We start from the raw sequence: 1,030 nt of genomic DNA on the forward strand, positions 1-1,030 counted from the left end.
ATACAGATTCTTTGGCCAAGCTCTGTACTTTATCCCCCTTTGGGGTGTTCTAGGGGGAATTGTTTGGAGTAAAGCAAAACTCTATCACTGGAGCATATTTGTTGGTGGTAACTATTTGTTTTCATATTTGTGAGTTCAAAATACACCGAAATGTCCATGGATAAAGAAAGAAACTCTGGAAAAATGAAAAAATAATGGTAAGAAAGAGAAATAACTGCTAAATTGCAGGTGTTTTTTGTCTGTCCCTCCAGGATGAACCAGGCTCCTACTGATGGGTTTGAGGAAGATGTAGGAACACGAACAACTCATCATGTCATGTACCCAGAGAGTGCCATAGACTTGGACAACACCACCAGTCTGGTGCTGATCCCTTTCAAAGTTCTGGACCTGCAGTGGATTATCAGTGCTCTGACTACTGGCACAATAAAACAGTAAGTACTGTTTGGAACTGCACCACACTGGTCATTGCTTCTCAAACAGGAGTACAATATTGAATATATGGTGAAAGTCAAAGCATTACTGCAAAATGATGTAAAAGTAAAAAAAATAACTGATTCTTAACCATAACTTAATGTTTGGAAAATATTTCATTTGCCTCCAAAACCCATCATAAGGGAAATGCTGTGCAAATGTAAATGTTGCAGATATTGTGCTTTATATTCTAAATTACTATCAAACAGGCTGAGTTTAAACAAAAGGTTTAAAACAAAACTGTCATGTAGAGCCATGTTTTCTAACTCTTTTTTAACTTGTGTACCTCTTTGTGCATTTTTTATACCCAAAGAGTGAATACCACTATATGACAAAAGTATTGATGACTGTCCAAAAGTGAAAGACTATTTAGACTGAGAAGCAGAACAGAGAGATACAGAAATTTCCATATATTTCCATATATTCTGAAATTTCAATATATTATTATTTTCTAATCTAATTTAATTTGTTATCCTATTTTATATGTTCTATCTCTCCATCCATCTCCCGTAAATCCTCTAATATAGGACAGGGCCTTTATTTCACTCAGCTACATCTT

The 1,030-nt window shown here is 35.2% G+C and overlaps 1 protein-coding gene across 1 annotated transcript in view; it reads left to right on the forward strand.

Moving 5' to 3' along the window:
• Positions 1-251: 251 nt before the first annotated feature.
• The window catches only part of LOC107091485 (CMP-N-acetylneuraminate-beta-galactosamide-alpha-2,3-sialyltransferase 1-like), a gene marked incomplete at its 5' end in the record, with an annotated part of 8,643 nt that continues 7,864 nt past the window's right edge, over positions 252-1,030 (forward strand). Inside the window, one exon of the mRNA XM_015385433.1 lies at positions 252-431. Within this exon, the coding sequence (XP_015240919.1) occupies positions 252-431 (180 nt within the window). The remainder of the gene's footprint in view (positions 432-1,030) is intronic.

The sequence above is a fragment of the Cyprinodon variegatus genome, unplaced genomic scaffold (assembly GCF_000732505.1).
Source record: "Cyprinodon variegatus isolate N-32 unplaced genomic scaffold, C_variegatus-1.0 Scaffold339, whole genome shotgun sequence".
NCBI lineage: Eukaryota > Metazoa > Chordata > Actinopteri > Cyprinodontiformes > Cyprinodontidae > Cyprinodon > Cyprinodon variegatus.